We start from the raw sequence: 17,006 nt of genomic DNA on the forward strand, positions 1-17,006 counted from the left end.
TACAGGCAAAAAGGAAAATCCTGAGAAACACCAAATATTTTAGAGGAAACAAAGAAAGAGGTATCAGAAATAGAAACAGATCAAGAAAGTGATACCACAGGAAGTGAGGAATGAATGGCCTATGACAGTGAAATTTGGAAGATTCAGAAAATATTTTAAAAATTCTACCTATAGGGGACTTACCGGGCAGTCCAGTGGTTAAGATTCTATGCTTCCACTGCAAGGGCATGGGTTCAGTCCCTGGTCCGGGAGCTGAGATCCTGCCTGCCCTGCAGCAAGGAAGAAAAAAAAAAAAAATGCTACGCATAACTCTACTCATGCTTTCCTGGTAGCTCAGGTGGTAACGAATCCACCTGCAGTGCAGGAGACCCAGGTTCAATCCCTAGGTTGGGAAGATTCCCTGGACCCACTCCAGTATTCTTGCTGGAAAATCCCATGGACAGAGGAGACTGGTGGGCTACAGTTCATGGGGTCACAAAGAGTCGGACACAACTGAGCAACTTAACACTTTCATAATTCTACTACTTTGAGATAGTTGCTAACTTTTTTTTTTTGGCCAAGTCCTGTGGCATGAGAGATCTTAGTTCCCTGACCAGGGATTGAAGTCCCTTGAACATTTTAATGTATTTCTTTCCATCCTTTTATTTATTTTTATATATATGTATACACACTTGAGATTGTACTGTATAAATAACTGCCTTCTGCTTTCTTTGTTCAGTATTTTTTCACAAGCATTTTCCTGTGTCATTAAAAAATTGTTTATTGAGTTTTGCCTATATGCTCTTCTATTACATATGTGTTTTATTGCTTTTCTATTGTTGACTATTTGGTGGTTCTCTATTTTTATAAATAACATTGAGTTATTTTTTAATAACTAATAACTTACTATTTTATAAATAATGTTATTTTTATAAATAACATTAAATAATATCTTTTTGTTCAAAGATGTATTATTATCTGATTATTTTTTCAGCATATATTTATTGAACACAGATGTATAGAAATAGAATTATAAAATAAAACAATATGAATATCTTTAAAACCTTTGTTATATATTGCCAATTTTTAGAAAAAGATTTTTACCAGTTTATGAATTTACAAGTATGAGAAGTACCCTTATCACTAATGTGAGTTATTTTAAATCTGCTAATTTGTGAGAGAAATTGCATCTTATTTTAATACTTATTTTTTTAATATTTTTATATAATTTTAAACATTTTAATCTATTTATCTATGAAGAATATTAATCTTTTGTTCTATTTGTAAAAATAATTTTGGCTTATTTTGTGGAGTTGCTTGTTTGCAGCTAGTAGTCAAATCTTTTGTTCTCCTCTGTGATTTTTTTATTTCTTAGGAGCTTATGGCATGAGACAGGTGTTTCTGGGAAAACTATCTAAGAGGGAAGGGAGAGGGGATTTCACTGGTAGTCCAGTGGCTAAACACCCTGTGCTCTCAATGCAGGGGCCCAGGGTTCGATCCCTGTTCAGGAAACTAGATCCCACATGCCACAATTAAGGCCCAGCACACCCAAATAAATAAATATGAAATTAAAAAAAAAAAAAAAAGAAGAAGAGGAAAAGGAGAAAGTGAGGTTGCCAAGGCCCAGGGCAGTGGATCCAGCTGCCAGCCTTCAGCCCCAATGGATGTTCACAATGAATGGTTCATGGTGGCATTTCCCACTTCTTGGTATAGCTTTGAGCTACTTTTAGTTTGACTAGGAAGCAGGAAGTATAATTTTGTCCTCCATCATGATGCTAAGCCAACTGCATTATGAGAATCAACCTGATTGCTGAGCATCTGCAGAGGCAGGTGGGACCTGGCAGGAATGCTTCAGGTCCTCTCCTCACATCCTTATCTGATCTCCTTAAAGGGTTCTGCCTAAAGAGGCTATGTGCCAAGGCTTGTTTGCTTGCCTCTTGCAGGGACAGTTCTGTTTGACCTATAATGTAAACATCATGGCTCTGAAATCCCCCAGCTGTCCATGCTTTGTCATTTCTTCAAAGGGAACTGACTTGTTTTCCACCCGAGTGGGGCCAAGGAACGTTTGCTACCCACACTGGCTTGGAGTATTAAAAGGGGAGAAAAAAGCTAAGAATAAGTGTTGTTTCATTCTTCGTATTCATATGGAAATTTTTAATCTTCATCAAAAGATCAGAAGGAAAATCACATTGAAATTCAATACAAGAGCTTCCAGCTTACACAGAATTTTTCAAAGGTGTTTGGCTTGATCCTTTAAAAATGACAAAAACCATGAACTGTGTAGCTCCAGGGTTTGTAATTTTGCTTACCCTCCTCAGCCTCCGCCTCTGTCTTGCCTTCCTACCTACACTCCATCTATGTGGTCCTGTGTCAGCCTGCAGAACTTCTTTGAATGGGGGCTGGGAGAGGGGATAGGAAGTATGAAGCATCAGTCAGATTAACTGGGCTCTCATACATTAACCCCTCTCTCAGGCCATGTTATCTCATCTTTCAGAGTCTTGAAAGTGGTCTCTTTTCATTCTCCTATTCCAAGCCTATTTTCACTGCTACCAGAATCACCGCATTAAGAAATAAAACTCATCATGTCACTTTCCTGCTTAAAAACTACCTCTGGCTTGTCTCAGTCCAAACTTTCTAGACTGCCACAGAAAGCTTTCATGATCTGGCTCCATTGCCTCCTTAAGCAGCTTCATCTCCTTCTACTCTTTTCCTTAAATCCATACTCAGGTTACTGTCCACTAGATTATGAATTTTTTGAAGTCAGAAACAGTGTATTTCCAAGGTCTAGCAAAGTCACAGCATATTACTAGTCTTGTTAAATTCTAAGGTAATTAATTAGTGATTTAAAATTCTAAAAGGTCCACAGTGTGAGAAAGAAAATTAAAAATCATATGGTAGTCTTGCAGTTCCTTTGCTAAGTATAAATTAGAAGCATACTCACTGTACTAAGGATCAGGTCCTTCTTCCCCATTACAGATTCCTAGTCATTTAAACCAAACATCCTGGTTCAGCACCCATGGGGAAGCACCATGCCTCCTGGGACCCAGAGGGGCCAAATGGAAGAGTTCCAAACCTCTTAGCCAGGGTAGCTTAGTGCTTTATCTGAGTAACACAAAATAGTATAGGAAATTTCTTGCCTTCTGAAAGTTTTTCTGCATATTGATCTTTGGTCTGATTTTCTTTCTGTAAGTACTGTCCTAGACTGATCTGATTTCATGAAAGTAAATTGAAGTTGATTTTGTTGTGAAAATTCTTTGGTAGCCTTGGTAAATGAGTACAACTGTTATTAATATGAGAGAGCCCACTCTTCAGTAGAATGGAGGCTGAAATCTATGTGGGAAATACTGAATGGATTAGGATGGATTAGTCATTAAAATGGATTTTAAATTTCTAGAGTCCGGAATCAAATCAAGAGAGTAATAGAATCTGTAAGAGTAGAATCTAGGAGAAAATAAAAGACAAGAAACATAAAGAATGGTTTAAATTATAAAATTTGATAATTTGCATAAAGAATAGAAGAATCACCCATAATTCTACTACTGTAAGAGAGTATAGAGTAGAAATTGTATAAATGGTTTTTGAATAGTGTTATTCAACTTGTTAGTATCACAAAAAATTTTTAATATTTATTTATTCGCTGCACTGGGTCTTTGTTGCTGCACACAGGCTTTCTGTAGTTGTGGCAAGTAGGGGCTATTGTCAAGTTGCAGTGCATGGGCTTCTCATTGCAGTAGCTTCTCTTGTTATGGAGCACAGGCCCTAGAGCATGCGGGCTTCAGTACTTGTGGCATGTGGGCTCAGTAGTTGTGGCGCACAGGCTTAGTTGCTCTGTGGCATGTGGAATCCTCCTGGACCAGGGATCGAACTTGTGTCCCCTGTATTGACAGGCGGATTCTTAAACCCTGGACCACCAGGGAAGTCCTCAGTTCAGTTCAGTTCAGTCACTCAGTTGTCTCTGACTCTTTGTGACCCCATAAATCACAGCACACCAGGCCTCCCTGTCCATCACCAACTCCCAGGGTTTACTCAAACTCATGTCCATCAAGTCAGTGATGCCATCCAGCCATCTTATCTTCTGTCATCCCCTTCTCCTCCTGCCCCTAATCCCTCCCAGCATCAAGGTCTTTTCCAATGAGTCAACTCTTCACTTGAGGTGGCCAAAGTATTGGAGTTTCAGCTTTAGCATCAGTCCTTCCAATGAACACCCAGGACTGATCTCCTTTAGAATGGACTGGTTAGATCTCCTTGCAGTCCAAGGGACTCTCAAGAGCCTTCTCCAACACCACAGTTCAAAAGCATCAATAGTCCTAGTATCAGATAAATTTTTAATCCATTACTATAACAGAGCAAAAGAGGAGAAAATATGATAAGCTCCATGGATGCAAAAAGAGAAAATTCAATACCCATTCATTGATGAAAGCTTTTAGCAAAGTTAGGAATAAGAGAGATCTTCCTTAACTGGATAAAGGGTATCTACAAAACCAATAACATGTGCCAAGTATTAGCTATAAAGTACAAAGCCCAATGTCTACACATAGAGGACAATCAAATAGTGGCTTTGGTGATAAAAATTATAACAACCATTAGTCTAAATGATAAAAAAGAAAAATTCCCTTTAAAATCAAGAATAAGTAAGGATGAACTGCTATTAGTGCTTCTGTTCAGCATTAGTGTATTGAAAGTCTTAGCCAATACAGTAAGATAATGAAAAATACGAATTAGCAAGGAAGAAAAAAAATTGTTGTTTACATAGTTTGTATGATTGTCAGAATCTACAAATAAATTATTAATATTAAGATTGTTTATCAAGGCAATTGGCCCCAAGGTTGAAATATAGTAAAATGAGATTCTGTTAACCAATAAGAAGAAAATAATTGTTGAAAAGACACCATCTATAATACTAATCCCTCCAAAATTAAGATACTCTGATTAATCTAATGGAAAATACAAAGCCTTTGTAGAAAAAATTTTAATATTTTGAAACAACTTTTTTTTCAAAAGGCCAGAGCATTCTGCTTTCTCATGAGTTATTGTCAGTTAATAGTCAAGACACCATGTTGACATATGCACACACATACAAACTTTCAGGCACATACTTTGTAAACAGGAATTGTAAGAGACTGTTCTCTGCATAGATCAGGGGACCGGCATCTCAGATTCAACACACTGCTCATCCAGCTCCAGCCTGAACTGAGAAAACTTAGATCCTCTGCTTCTCCAGAACTGCCAAGCCCTTGCCATTTCTGATCTCTGTCGGTCCCAAGGTGGCATGACAGGAAGGAATTTGGCTTTTCCTTGGATGCACAGTTTTTTATTCTAATTGAATCCAGACCATCAGATTTCTGATATTTGGCTACTCTTTCTTCCTAGGTCAATCACTTCCATCCGGAGTGAACTGATTCCATACCTGGTAAGAAAGCAGTTCTCCTCAGCTTCATCACAACAGGGACAAGAAGAAAAAGAAGAAGATCTAAAGAAAAAGGAGCTGAAATCCTTAGGTCAGTGCTTGAGTTGGTGCAGTAAGGTACAGGTAGTGACGCTTGTGGAAAGAGTGGCTGGACAATTTAGCCCAGCCCAAGATGCTTGTCTCAAGGCATCAGGTTCTCATCTAGCCAACAGGCAGGCCAGGTTAGCTTACACCACTCCCTGAGCTCTGGGCAGGCTTACTCAAGCAGATTCTCGTCCCTGTGCTCTTCAGGGACAGGCTAACCATGCCTCAGGCCTGTTCTCTGGTTAACAGGCCTGGTTTGGCCATGTTCGTCTCTAGACCTTTTTGACTTTGCACTCTGCCCACCATTTCTCAGTTCTCCTGTTCTCTGACTCTGGGAAGCCCCACTCCTGACTAAACTCAGCCTCTCCTATCAAGGGAAGAAAGGTGAAGGGCTGTATGACAGTCCAACCAGACCCAACAGACTTTCTCCTTTCAAGGATGTAGGGATGAGGTCAGTCTTTGCTCTCATATCCTTGCCTAGTCCCTGGCCCAGTCCTGGACTCATAGTAGATGTTCCCAAAAATGTATTTATCAAAGGAATAAATGGAGACAGTATAGCATGATGGTTAAGATATCAGGGCTTAGCATCTCAGACCTGTGTTTGAAATCTGACTCTACCTGTTATTAGTTCTGTGACCTAAGGCAGATTTTTCAGTCTTTTGAGCCCCGATTTTCTTAATCATAAAAGATTTCAAATGACTGTTGTAGGAGTTGAAAAACTGGGGCCCAGGTCCTGTGCTATTTCTCTCACAGCACAACTACCAGATGTGCTAATAGAGGCTAGCAGCACAAAGCCAATAGGGCTAGGCACTAAAGCCTGGACAGTCACTTGTGTTTCTCCATGGTGTACAAGAGTCTATTTCATCTTCCCCAGTAGTGCTTGATCATCAGTCAAACTTGCTTACAGGACCTTTTTTAAAAACATTTTTGTGTCATAATATTTCAAATGTATATGAAAGCACATTGCCTCTTTTAATCTTTGACTTAGTCTTTCAGGTTTTAGTGGGATTTCCCCGGGGTCCATGCTGCATGGTTGAGTTGCAGGGGAAGAGATTTGAGCTGTACCCTCCTTCAAAACTTGACTGAGTCTATATCCTTTCTGTTACCTGTCTCATGTACTTGCTTGTTTTTGGTTCTGAAGATATTTACAGTTTTATAAAAGAAGCCAATACACTGACCCTTGCTCCCTATGATGCCTGCTGGAACGCCTGTCGAGGAGACAGCTGGGAAGGTTTGTCCAGATCACAGGTGCGCTGCTATGTCCACATCATGAAAGAGGGGCTCTGCTCTCGAGTAAGCACCCTAGGACTCTACATGGAAGCCAACAGACAGGTGAGAGGATGAGTTCAGAAGAGAAATCATGGGGATTCGTCTCCCAGGAACAGACCGGAGCCTTTTGTCTTATTTCTTCATTAGGTGCACAGTAACTTGTACAGAATCCCACATTCCCAAGGTTGAGCAAGACCGGGTGTGTCAGGAGACACCATAGGGGTACCCAAGTACAGCAAAAGGGGAAGTGAGGGGCATCGTGCAGAGGCAGAGCCGCTGTGGCTCCAAAGAAAGGCCGAGATCTCCAGGAAGGCTTCACTTCTGGCCTCTGGGTTCAACAGATTTCTCCTATTCTGCTCAGCATGGGGATATCCATAGCACTTCATAAACAAGCAGATAAATACTGTGTAACCAGGCACGCAGGGGAGGTAACCAGGCACACAGGGGAGGCTTTCCTTAGAAGGTGAAGGAGCAGAGTATAGAGTACCCAGATGACAAAGCATCAAGGGAGGAATGCCTATGTGAGAGAAATCTGGAGAACGGCATTAGAGCATGTAGAGTCTTGCTAACCCATCCTTTTAACCCTGAGGTTTGTGAAGTGTGGAGAATTAGTAGCTTCTATTGAAGGGGAAGCAGTGCCCTTAAGGCCCGCCAGGTTTTATTTAAGGCAAGGGTGAAGAGGGGGAACAATGAGGAGGCAGCTTGTGTGCAAGAGCTCTTTATTGTGTAGCAGGGACAGGAGGAGGGGAAAACTGGAATTGGAATTGAATCCCTGAAGAAAATCTGACTCAAGAATCTTTAGGACCCACACCACGTGGTAGTAACAGTCTCAGTCCCAGACCTCAAGCTAGCCTCAAACCGGATTGGTTATAGTCAAGGGAATCCAAGCCACAGGGTTTATGAGAAGTCCAAGCTAGTCCCATGTTTACCCAGGGCAGTCCTGGGGAAAGTTGCCCCTGTGTAGCATTAGAGGTATATAAAAGGCTTCCTTAATTTGACTTTTAGTTCTCCTTATTCAGTTCTATGACTAGAGTCTGTCTGGCTAGTCTGAAAGCAAGGTGATAGATAGCCTAAGGCCAGAGAAGTATCCTCTGGCGTGTCAGCAGGGGCTGTGCGTCAGACAGGCCTGAATGGCATTGGCTGAAGTATAACAGAGGCGATCCCAGGCATAGGGACAGAGGGATTAGCCTTCATATCACCAATATAGCCAGTCTGGCCAGGCCTCCCTCAGTTAGAGTGTCTGCCACACACAGTGCTCTGACCAGCATTCTCTCCACACTGAGAATCACAGATACACTATCTCTGCCTAATGGGTCCAGAGCTAAAACACTCCACACCCATAACATTTTCAGTTTTCTCATAGTGGAAAGAGAATAGTGTGAATGTCCCCTTAGACATTTTATTTTGGTTGATAAAGAACATGGATGCCTCCTTAGGGTATGTCCTGATTGTGGAGTTATCTAAGATTACTCCCATCCTCCCCTCCTGCGTGGTCACTGTGGTCCAGGAGGTGAACAGGAACCTAGGGTGACTGTGGTTAGGCCTCAGGGTTCCCCTTGCTCTCGTCAGACCTCCTCTCCCAAATGCTGCCTGACTGTCTCTAAGGCTTGTCTCACAGCCTGCCGGTTGAGGGACATAGCAGTACTTCAGGGAGGAGGCTCTCAACTAGGAAACTGAGGATGAGACTGTATAGAAGCTGTTGCATAAATGATCCTTGTCTTGGGGGAAATACCTCAGCCTGCCTCATCCAGACAGGAGGCAGTGGCTAAAAATTCCCCACATTTCTTAACTGAACACGAGGTTCTACTTAACATGTTTTCAGTTGTTTTCTGGTCTTACTTTAGTGACCAAACCTCTTTCCTCAAGGTGTCCAAATTACTACCTGTTATCTGTCCAGAAGAATCACTGATTCACTCATCAGCCCAGATTGTCAGTAAACACATGGTAAGTGCTGGCTTGGGCAGAGCAGGTATGGGGCACTATCTGGGTACACTGAGGCTTGTCTTTGAGAAGCTGGTTTTGGGTGTCAAGCCCTGAACATCACTGGCCCCAGGGAGGTCCCAAACTGGGTTCTGGTTATAAAATTTTACCTTCCAGTCCAGGCTTTTAAGCAGACTGCCTAGACAGGTGCTGAGCCCAGCCACACAAACCCTATAAGGAAAGTTCGTTACAGCCTTTGAACTCAGACACAGGATCTTTCCATTTCCGTCCCTCTTCTTACCCTGACTTGAGCACTGCCTTCAGGAGAGCACCTCAGTATACACAAGTGCATGAGTGTGTAAGTCTGAGTTGGTCTCAGAGATATTATGGGACCTTGTGGCCCTGAGAAATACTGGTGATGATCCCTCTTGCTGAAGTGTCTCTAGGAAAAGATCTCACTAGACCCCAGCTCAAGGAATCTGGATGGTTGGTTTGCAGTTGGTTGAGATGAGGGGACAAGGTATTATATTTTATATTTTTATTTGCCTTTTACAGGTTGGAGCTGACAGCCTCATTGGGCCAGATACACAGGTTGGAGAGAAGTCATCCATTAAGCATTCGGTCATTGGTTCATCGTGTGTCATAAGAGATAGAGTGACTGTCACCAATTGTCTTCTCATGAACTCAGTTACCGTGGAGGAAGGGTATGTCTCCCCTTGTACCCACTTGAGGCAAGGCCCCTGATGTCTCTGGGAGGCTTTGGAGGCCACCCTAGCCTAGGGAGGTGATCAGCTTCGGGAGGGGAAGAAAAGGGAAAGGAAGGAATAATTCCTAGGCCTTGGTTTCAATGTCAAAAATGACATAGTCTTGGAAAGCATTTCTAGCGGTTTTCTCATGATGATTGGAGTCCTGAGATAAGCTGCCTTCTCTTGCTTTGGTATCCTGCTTGATGGGATGACCACAGTAGTGAGCCCATGGCAGGGTGGACACTGCACCAATGTCTAAGAGTCACCTGCCCCCTCTCAGTGTCCTACAGAAAGCAGAGGCCTGCAAGGAGTGGACATATAAGACACGTTCCATTTTCAAAGGAAAGCTTCTCTGTTACTAGTTATAAAGAATCTTTTCCCATTTTAAGATGTTTTGGAATGCCCTAAAATCTTGGTTTATGAACAACCTGAACTTGGAGTAAGACTTAAATGATGCTTAATAAAATTCTTCCTCTGTATGGACCTCAGGTTTTTTTCCTTGTATAAAATGCAAAGTTAGTAGTGGAAGAGAGGAAGGATATTACCAATGGTTTCCAGACTTTTTAGAAAGGAAACTTTTTCTTAAGATAAATCGTAAGCAGGAACTCATTATTTAAAACCGGTAAAGGCACTGTTGTTTGGAATACAGTGGAGGAGGGGCACTTATCCTTCCTATGAAAGGTGAAAACTGATCTATAAAACAAATTTTAAAAACTACTCTTTGCAACCCCATGGGTTATACTCTGCTAGGCTTCTCTGTCCTTGGGATTTTCCAGGCAAGAATACTGGAGTGGGTTGCCATTTCCTTCTCCAGGGGACCTTCCCAACCCAGGGATCGAACTCTGGTCTCCTGCATTGCAGGCAGATTCTTTACCATCTGAGCTACCAGGGAAGCCCCAAATCTTGACCACATCCCCATGACATGTGGGATCTTAGTTTCCCGACCAGGGATCAAACCCTCACTCCCTGCACTGGAAGGCAGAGTCTTAACCACTGGACTGCCCTGGAGTTGTGGCTAAAACCACAGGTGAGAGAATTCCCTGGCAGTCCAGTGGTTAGGACTCTTCATTTTCACTTCCAGGGCCAGGTTTCAGTCTCTGGGCAGGGAACTAAGATCCTGCAAGCCACTCAGCTTGGCCAAAAAAAAAGCCAGTAGTCTAGGTCAGCCTGAGATTGATTCTAGCTCTGACATCTGTTGATTTCTCTGTCCAGGAACTGATAGGAGGGAAGGATAGGGGAAGACTGTGTGTGTGTGCTAAGTTGCTTCAGTCACGTCCAACTCTTTGTGACCTATGAACTGTAGCCCACCAGGCTCCTCTGTCCATGAGATCCTCCAGGCAGGAGTACTTGAATGGGTTGCCATGCCCTTCTCCAACGGAAAGATTATAAAGGCCAGTAAAAGCTGAACTACCTCTCACAACTGTCCTTGGGATTAAACAACACGTTTTGGGGAGAGGTACTACATAGGGATAGAGCTAAAGGTAAAGCCTTTGCTCTTTAGAAAGAGTGGCTGATGACAATTTTGTAAAGTAATTAGCCTCTAATTAAAATTAATTAATTTTAAAAAAAAGAGTGGCTGATGGAAGACAATAGAGACAGGGTGAAAAGGGAAAGTACTATAATATGTCCTCCCCCAAGCCTACATCCTGATGATTCCCAGAACCCTGGTGAAGAGGCCTAAGTCTTCTGTTGGGAATTTGGAAGAGTTTTTTCTGGAGAATCTGAGCAGCCCAAGAAGAAGAACCTGAATTTATTTACATAAGACATTTCTAATAGCCCAGTCAAATCATCCTATAGTTAAAATTATGGATGACAAATTCCATTCATGTACTGTTTTAAAATCCTTTCCTAAATATGAGGAGATAATCAAAGATTACCAGAGATCTAAAGAAAGCCTCTATCATGAAAGATAGAGAACAAATCAAACAGAGAAAAAAGCACTTAAAAAGAGACAGAGACTCCTCAGAGAGAGAAAGATGCTTTCAGACAACCTATTATTTCAAAGAACAAAAAAGAAACTCTTAAGAAATTTAAAATATGGTAACAAAGAGGGAAGACCTCAGTAAAAAAAAATGGAAGATAAATTTGAAATTTCCCAGAAAGTAGAAGAAAAAGATAAAAAGATGGAGCATATAAAAGAAAAGATAGAGAAGAGGGATCCAAGTGGTGGGACTCGCGCCGCGGCCGCGGAGACGTGAAGGCCTCCTCGCCACGCCCCCCCCACCCCCCGCCAGCCCCCCGGGTCTGCGCTCGAACTCACTGTCCGCTCCCCTGGCCCCCATGGAGAAGACGGAGCTGATTCAGAAGCCCAAGCTGGCCGAGCAGGCCGAGCGCTACGACGACATGACCACCTGCATGAAGGCCGTGACGGAGCAGGGCGCCGAGCTGTCCAACGAAGAGTGCAACCTGCTGTCGGTGGCCTACAAGAACGTGGTCGGGGGCCACCGGTCCGCCTGGAGGGTCATCTCCAGCATCGAGCAGAAGACCGACACCTCGGACAAGAAGTTGCAGCTGATCAAGGACTACTGAGAGAAAGTGGAGTCCGAGCTGAGGTCCATCTGCACCACGGTCCTGGAATTGTTGGATAAGTATTTAATAGCCAATGCAACTAATCCAGAGAGTAAGGTCTTCTATCTGAAAATGAAGGGAGATTACTTCCGGTACCTTGCTGAAGTTGCTTGTGGAGATGATCGGAAACAAATGACATATAATTCCCAAGTAGCTTACCAAGAGGCTTTCAATATAAGCAAGAAAGAGATGCAACCCACACACCCCATCCGGCTGGGGCTGGCTCTTAACTTTTCTGTGTTCTACTGTGAGATCCTCAATAACCCAGAACTGGCCTGCACACTGGCTAAAACAGCTTTTGATGAGGCTATTGCAGAACTGGACACACTGAATGAAGACTCGTACAAAGACAGCACCCTCATCATGCAGCTGCTGAGAGACAACCTCACATTATGGACATCAGACAGTGCAGGAGAAGAATGTGATGCGGCAGAAGGGGCAGAAAACTGAGTGCATACAGGGTGTCATCTTTCTTCCCCTTGAAACCTTTTTACATCTCCATTCCTTACTCCATTTGGATTTCCTATAGCAAAGAAACTCATTCATGTGTATGGAATCAACTGTTTATAGTCTTTTCACACTGCGGCTTTGGGAAAACTCCATTCCTTGATTTGTGTTTGTCTTAGCCTTCCTGGTGTGCAGTTACTGCTGTAGAAAAGTATTAATAGCTTCATTTCATACAAACATAAGTAACTTCCAAACACTTACGTAGAAGACTAAAAATGTATCTGGTATTTAAGTAATCTGAACCAGTTCTGCAAGTGACTATGTTTTGCATTACTGTGAAGATATGAAAATGTAGCTAATTACAATTTAAAGAGTGTTCTACATAACTTCTTAATTTCTACATTCCCTCCCTTACTCTTCTTCAGAGATTTCCTTTCAGTAAGCAACTTTTCCATCCTCTTAATGTATTCCTTTTTAGTAGGAATCCAGAAGTATTAGATTGAATGGAAAAGCATTCTACATTTTGGGGCTGGGGGATCACAGATTTAAATGCCTCCTGTATCATATGTGATGGAGGTCTTGTGTATCTGTGACAACAGGGAGTTTCCTTATTCACTCTTCATTTGCTGCTGTTTAAGTTGACAACTTACCTTCCCAATAAAAACTCACTTAGACCTCCTGCCTTTGTAGTTCTGGTATTCACTTTACTATGTAATAGAAGTAGCATGTTGCTGCCAGAATACAACCATTGCTTTTGGCAAATTAAAGTGCATGTCATTTCTTAATACACTAGAAAGGGGGAAAAAAGCACACAGTCCAGTCTAAAACATTAGTACTCTTCCATGCAGATTTGTGCACGTGAGAGGGTGTACAGTTTGTCTAGTGATTGTTATTTAGAGAGTTGGACCACTATTGTATGTTGCTAATCATTGACTGTAGTCCCAAAAAAGCTTTGTGAAAATGTTATGCCCTATGTAACAGCAGAGTAACATAAAATAAAATTACATTTTATAAACCAAAAAAATAAAAAAATTAAAGAAATGATAGAAAGTAAGAGAGAAAGTCCAGGATGTCTAACATCTGAATAGGAGTTCCATAAAAAGAGAGTTGATAAATCGGAGGAGGAAATTATTTAAGAAATAATATAAGAAAATGTCCTAAAACTAAAAAATATGAATCTACAGAATGAAAGGGCCTACTAAGGGGCCAGCCCAATGGTAAAAATAAGCCCACATCCATTGTAAAACTTCAGAACATCAGAAACAAAGCATGCTACCAACTTACAAAGAGAAATAATAGGTCATAAACAACTAATCAGCAACCAGAATGGTTTTAGACTTATTACCAGTAGCAACAATGAAAACTTGAAGATAATAGAACAATGCCTTTAAAAATCTGAAGGAAAATTAATTTCAACCTAGAATTCTGTATTCAAGCTGAGTGTTAGTCAAGTGTGACAGTAGAATAGAGACATTTTCAGACATGAAAAGGTATGTCCCACCAAAATGAAAAGTAAACCAAAAGGAGACTGATGAGAAACAAGAGAATCTCACTCAGAAAAAGACAAAAAGAACTGTGGGATATGGGGATTTCCCTGGTGGTTCAGCGGTTAAGAACTCACCTTCCAAAGCAGGGGACACGGATTGAGTCCCTGGTTGGGAAACTAAGATCCCATATGCCTCGGGGCAACTGAGACCCAACACAGCCAAAAATAAATAAATATTGAAAAGAATCCATGGGAAGATAGTGAAGGCACATCCAAGGATGACTGCTATGCATGAACCATGAAGGCAACAATTAGTCCAGAGTAGAATCCAGGAAACACTTATACAGAAAGATGAAACTGATAAATTCATATAAACGTCTTGAAAAATTTAGATAATTGGCTAAAAAGTTAGGTTTGAATTAAAACAAAACAGATATTAACTCTGTTTTTTAAAAAAGTTGTACAAGAAAGGAAAAGGCATCAAAGTTTGCTATGGTGGCTCCGTTTGCCCTGGTGGCTCAGTGGTAAAGAAATCTGCCTACCAACACAGGAGACACAGGTTCGATCCCTGATCCGAGAAGATACACATGCCGCGAAACGACTAAGCTCATGGGCCACAACTATTGAGTCTATGCTCTAGAGCCTGGGAGCCACACCTACTGAAGCCTGCATGCCTGGAGCCTGTGCTCTGCAACAAGAGAAGCCACCACAGTGAGAAGCCTGTGCACCACAACTAGAGAAAAGCCCAAGCAACAGTGAAGACCCAGCACAGCCAAAAAGAAATAAAATTGTTAAAATAATTTTTAAAAAATAAATAACACTGATCATTAACCAAACTTATGCTATAACTACATTGAAAGGATGAAAGGTAGGAAGGGAGAAAGGAAGCAGTGGCAGGAAGAAAAGAGAGCTAAACCTTCATCTTCCATTATGCAAAGTCTATTGACAATGCTTAAAACTGAAAAATTAAGTAGTGATTGTTGTTGTTTGGTCCCTAAGTTGTGTATGACTCTTTTGCGACCCCATGGGCTATATATACCACCACATTCCTCTGTCCATGGAATTCTCCAGGCAAGAATACTGGAGTGGGTTGCCATTTCCTTCTCCAAGGGATTTTCCCAACCCAACTACCGAACCTGCGGCTCATGTATTATCAGGCAGGTTCTTTACCACTGAGCTACTAGGGAAGCCCCCAGTTTCTGAGTAGAGGTTAGGGAAAGAGGTCAGACCCAGAGACCTCTTCCTGAATCATGTGTTCTCTGACATACTTCCCTGTCTCCATTTTTCTTTTTCTGCCAAATCCACCCTTCCAGCATTGTTTTTATGAAGTAGAGCATGCACTTTGGGATCAGACTGCCAGATAGAATACTGGGTCTATCACTTATTAGTCACTTAGGGGATTGGTTTTACCTCTTTGAGCCAAATTTTCTCACAATAAAATAGGATAAAAACCCAATTGCCTCAGAGGTTTACTAGGAATACTAAATAAGTTAGTAGACATAAAGCAGTGAAAATAGCACTTGTCACAAAAAATGTTAGCTGCTATCACCATCATCTTCTTCATCATTACTTCATCTCACTTCACAGAGGTGGCATGTTCCCTGTGTTGTTGTCTGAAAGAATATCTGATCATATCCCTGTTCTACTCAAAAACTTTTGAAGAATCCATTCCATTATCTTTAGAATAAAGTTTCAATCCTTTGGAAGAATTTGAGAAGGATCAGTATAAGTACCTCTTTGTACATTTGGTAAAATTCTGCAGTGAAACCCTCTGGTCCTGGACTTTTGTCTGTTGGAATTTTTTTTTCATTACCAGTTCTATTTCATTTCTAGTGATTGGTCTGTCAGGTTATCTATCGCTTCTTGATTCGGTTTTAGAATGAAGTTTCAACTTCAGAGTTTCTCATATTTTTCATGATCTAGCTCCAACACTGGGTCCTGGAATGTTAGAATGAAATGGGGCCTTAGAAATCATCCAGCTCAATTTCTGCGTTTTTACAAGGAATAAATGGTAGTGTCAATCCAGACTTTTTTCTTATTGTACCTGTGCTACTTACTCCATGTCCCATTCCAGATTCCTGCATAAGACTGAAGATGTCACCATTCTCTTGAAACCCAGAACTACACTGGTATTTGTCCATTTGGTCACTTAGTTCTAGAGTAGCTCATGAGGCTTTATAACTTCTACACTCTGTCTCATCTTACCTCAGACCTTCCAACGAAGAGAGTGCTATAACTTTCTTGTTTGCTTTAATTGGTAACCTCTCCCTCTTTCCCTGTGGATGGGCAGACAAAGGAGCAGATGTTTAAAGGCCACTGTTAGTGTCTTGAATTGATGTAAATAAACTTGGTAAGGAAACTAAGGCTTCCAAAGAACTCCAGTTTATTTATATGAGAGAAATTCATAGAAAGACCTAGCATAATATCCCAGAGTCATATTGGGTGGAGGTATACTCTCGGATAGCCTAATAAGGCATCTAGCTGGGGAAACAGTAAAGGTGTAGATGGTGGCTGCTGCTGTTTTTCCAGCTATTGTAAAAAAAAAAAAGTTTAAGTGAAGCTCTAGGTAGCCCACCTGGGGCTAATGACTTCGAAGGCCATTAGAGACTACCCAACCCTGCAGATTAGCTCTTGGTGATATGATCAGACATCTTGCATCCCATTTGATCTTTTTTCCCATTATTTTCAGGTCATTTAGTTTTAATTACTTACAGTAAATTCAGGGAAGGTGATTAAATTGTAGTCATGTGAGACTTGATTACCCTGATGCTATTACATCTGGACTAAATGGCAGAGTAGGAGCATGAATTTGTCTAGAAAGGAGTTTCTCATATTCTTGGTCTGCTTGTCTCTGCCAGCAGTGGTTTGGACAGTGGCTTGAACACCTGCCCGAGGTCCTCAGGGCTTGAAGGATGCTAATAGAACCACCTTGGGAAAGGTGTAGGCAAGACTATGCAGAGAAGGCTGCTGCCTGTCTTTCTCATTTTCTGCCACTTCCAATTTATATGACAGCTGATGCTCAGCAGTCCAAAGTATAGTGAAAACTTAATTGTCAATCCCATGGTCTGTGTCTTTAATCTTCTGGTCTTGATTAACACCA

The 17,006-nt window shown here is 41.6% G+C and overlaps 1 protein-coding gene and 1 pseudogene across 1 annotated transcript in view; both read left to right on the top strand.

Moving 5' to 3' along the window:
- Window positions 1-17,006, top strand: part of EIF2B3 (eukaryotic translation initiation factor 2B subunit gamma) — a 120,102-nt gene that overhangs the window by 88,498 nt on the left and 14,598 nt on the right. The window contains exons 7-10 of the mRNA XM_068965585.1: window positions 5,350-5,477; window positions 6,612-6,802; window positions 8,606-8,683; window positions 9,215-9,363. Coding sequence (XP_068821686.1) covers window positions 5,350-5,477; window positions 6,612-6,802; window positions 8,606-8,683; window positions 9,215-9,363 — 546 coding nt within the window. The remainder of the gene's footprint in view (window positions 1-5,349; window positions 5,478-6,611; window positions 6,803-8,605; window positions 8,684-9,214; window positions 9,364-17,006) is intronic.
- On the top strand, window positions 11,686-12,423 carry LOC138073786 (14-3-3 protein theta pseudogene; annotated as a pseudogene).

This window comes from Capricornis sumatraensis, chromosome 2 (assembly GCF_032405125.1).
Source record: "Capricornis sumatraensis isolate serow.1 chromosome 2, serow.2, whole genome shotgun sequence".
In the NCBI taxonomy this organism is placed as follows: domain Eukaryota; kingdom Metazoa; phylum Chordata; class Mammalia; order Artiodactyla; family Bovidae; genus Capricornis; species Capricornis sumatraensis.